The sequence below is a fragment of the Limulus polyphemus genome, unplaced genomic scaffold (assembly GCF_000517525.1).
Source record: "Limulus polyphemus unplaced genomic scaffold, Limulus_polyphemus-2.1.2 Scaffold6286, whole genome shotgun sequence".
In the NCBI taxonomy this organism is placed as follows: Eukaryota; Metazoa; Arthropoda; class Merostomata; order Xiphosura; family Limulidae; genus Limulus; species Limulus polyphemus.
The window spans coordinates 18,991-21,059 of record NW_013671896.1 but is presented as its reverse complement, the minus strand read 5'-3'; the positions used below and the strand labels follow the sequence as shown (position 1 = coordinate 21,059).

Here is a 2,069-nt window from a genome sequence, read left to right as displayed (position 1 = left end):
ATGTCAGTATAAAACCTACGTCATAAACCAAACCATGTCAATATAAAACCTACGTGATAAACCAAACCATGTCAGTATAACACCTACGTCATAAACCAAACCATGTCAGTATAACACCTACGCGATAAACCAAACCATGTCAGTATAAAACCTACGTGATAAACCAAACCATTTCAGTATAAAACCTACGTGATAAACCAAACCATGTCAGTATAAAACTACGTCATAAACCAAACCATGTCGATATAAAACCTACGTGATAAACCAAACCATGTCAGTATTAAACCTACGTGGAATGCCAAACCATGTCAGTACAACACCTACGTGATAAACCAAACCATGTCAGTATAAAACCTACGTGATAAACCAAACCATGTCAGTATAACACCTACGTCATAATCCAAACCATGTCAGTATAACACCTACGTGATAAACCAAACCACGTCGGTATAAAATATGCGTGACATATTAAACCACGACAGCATAAAATATACATGATAAACTGAACCATATCAGTATAAAACCTACGTGATAAACCAAATCATGTCAGTATAACATTTACGTAAAAACCGCTGCACCTATTATCAGTATAAACCTACATAAGAGCCAAGCCAAGTAAGACTAGTGTAAAATTGAATTGAAAACATAGAAATGTAAAATCGCATCAAATACAAACACTGTAATGTACAGAGTTAGTTTCGCGTTAAATCCTAAACAAATAATAACAAAAACTTTTCTTGTATTCTCAAGAACGATTTACAAGATAAACAGGATGTTAATTACTTACATAGACACTACCAATTAAAAGTCAGTTTAAATCCTTGAAAGATTTAAACAGTGTATTATTTACGTATTTGTGAGGCTTCAACCAACGGTTAAAAGATGACCCGGATCACAGCCATCGGTGTCTCTCCTTCACTGAAGCCCCCTGGTGGCTCAGCGGTAAGTGTGAGGGCTCATAACGCTAAACAGCGGTTTTCTTTACCGTGATAAGCAGAGAACAGATAGCCTGTTGTGTATCATTGTGCTTAACAACAAGTAAAGAAATAAATCTTGTGGTTTTCTTAAAAGAAAATATTATCATCATAAACTTAACGTTTCTTGCCGGAGTAGATTGGAAATTAATGAACACAACGTGGTTGTTATAAATATGAAAACACAATATTTGTTCTTGGGAAGAAAATCAAATAAACCTTCAGAACCAATGTTCCTTCCCTGATGCTATCCTGAGGTGTTATTCGCGTATTCCTATAAAAAACGATTAACCTAGGAGTCTCCTTTAGTGCTGTAACGGTAACAGTTGTGATTGTGTTTCCCTTATATACTGCTGTACATTTAACAGACATGGAAGAAGTTATATGTATAAACGTTAACTACAAGATGAACAACGTGATACCAGTACAACTATACTACAAGGTTTGAGATTTAGCTATGTGAAGTAATCACAGGAATGGAACGGATGTAATATTTACCTAGAATGATCCTTTCGGGCAGAGACAGGACTTGAATGAAAAACGAAGAAATGAGGAGACCGCACGAGACTATTGTGATTTTCATGGTGATGAACTCCGGTTTCTTGGTTGTTACATCTCGTGCCATATCATCACATAACCCACACAGTTGTGACCGAATATTGGACAAGCAATCTTCAACTAAAAACCGTCTATGATGGAGCCGAACAAACCCGTGGGTTTAGTCTTTCTTCTTCGGCTATCGTATCCAGCATAGCGCATTCCCGTTATGGCATCACTAGTATTGCTCATGCGCCGAAACAAGCCATGCAGTTCCTGGAGCTCCGGCTACTCCAAAGAGAGCGACAAAACCAGAGTGACCGACGATACTTATTTATACTGACTTGTACAACCGAAATAACAATTTAATGTGGTTGAAAATACTTAAAATTTGTATCATTTTGACAAACAGTGATTATTAAACTACGTCGCACTCACTGGAAGTTCTGAGTTTCAAAAATAACAAATAACCAGGATTTATCAGACACAAATGAAACGATACCCACTCCTGATAATTAGAGTTCCCGGACTGTGAATTGACTATCCGGCCAGGCAACA

The 2,069-nt window shown here is 37.1% G+C and overlaps 1 protein-coding gene across 1 annotated transcript in view; it reads right to left on the bottom strand.

Moving 5' to 3' along the window:
• LOC106473575 (glutamate receptor ionotropic, kainate 3-like) overlaps positions 1–1,860 on the bottom strand; it is a gene marked incomplete at its 3' end in the record, with an annotated part of 5,681 nt that extends 3,821 nt beyond the window's left edge. Inside the window, exon 1 of the mRNA XM_013934260.2 lies at positions 1,473–1,860. Within this exon, the coding sequence (XP_013789714.1) occupies positions 1,473–1,599 (127 nt within the window). The remainder of the gene's footprint in view (positions 1–1,472) is intronic.
• Between the last annotated feature and the right edge of the window lie 209 nt (positions 1,861–2,069).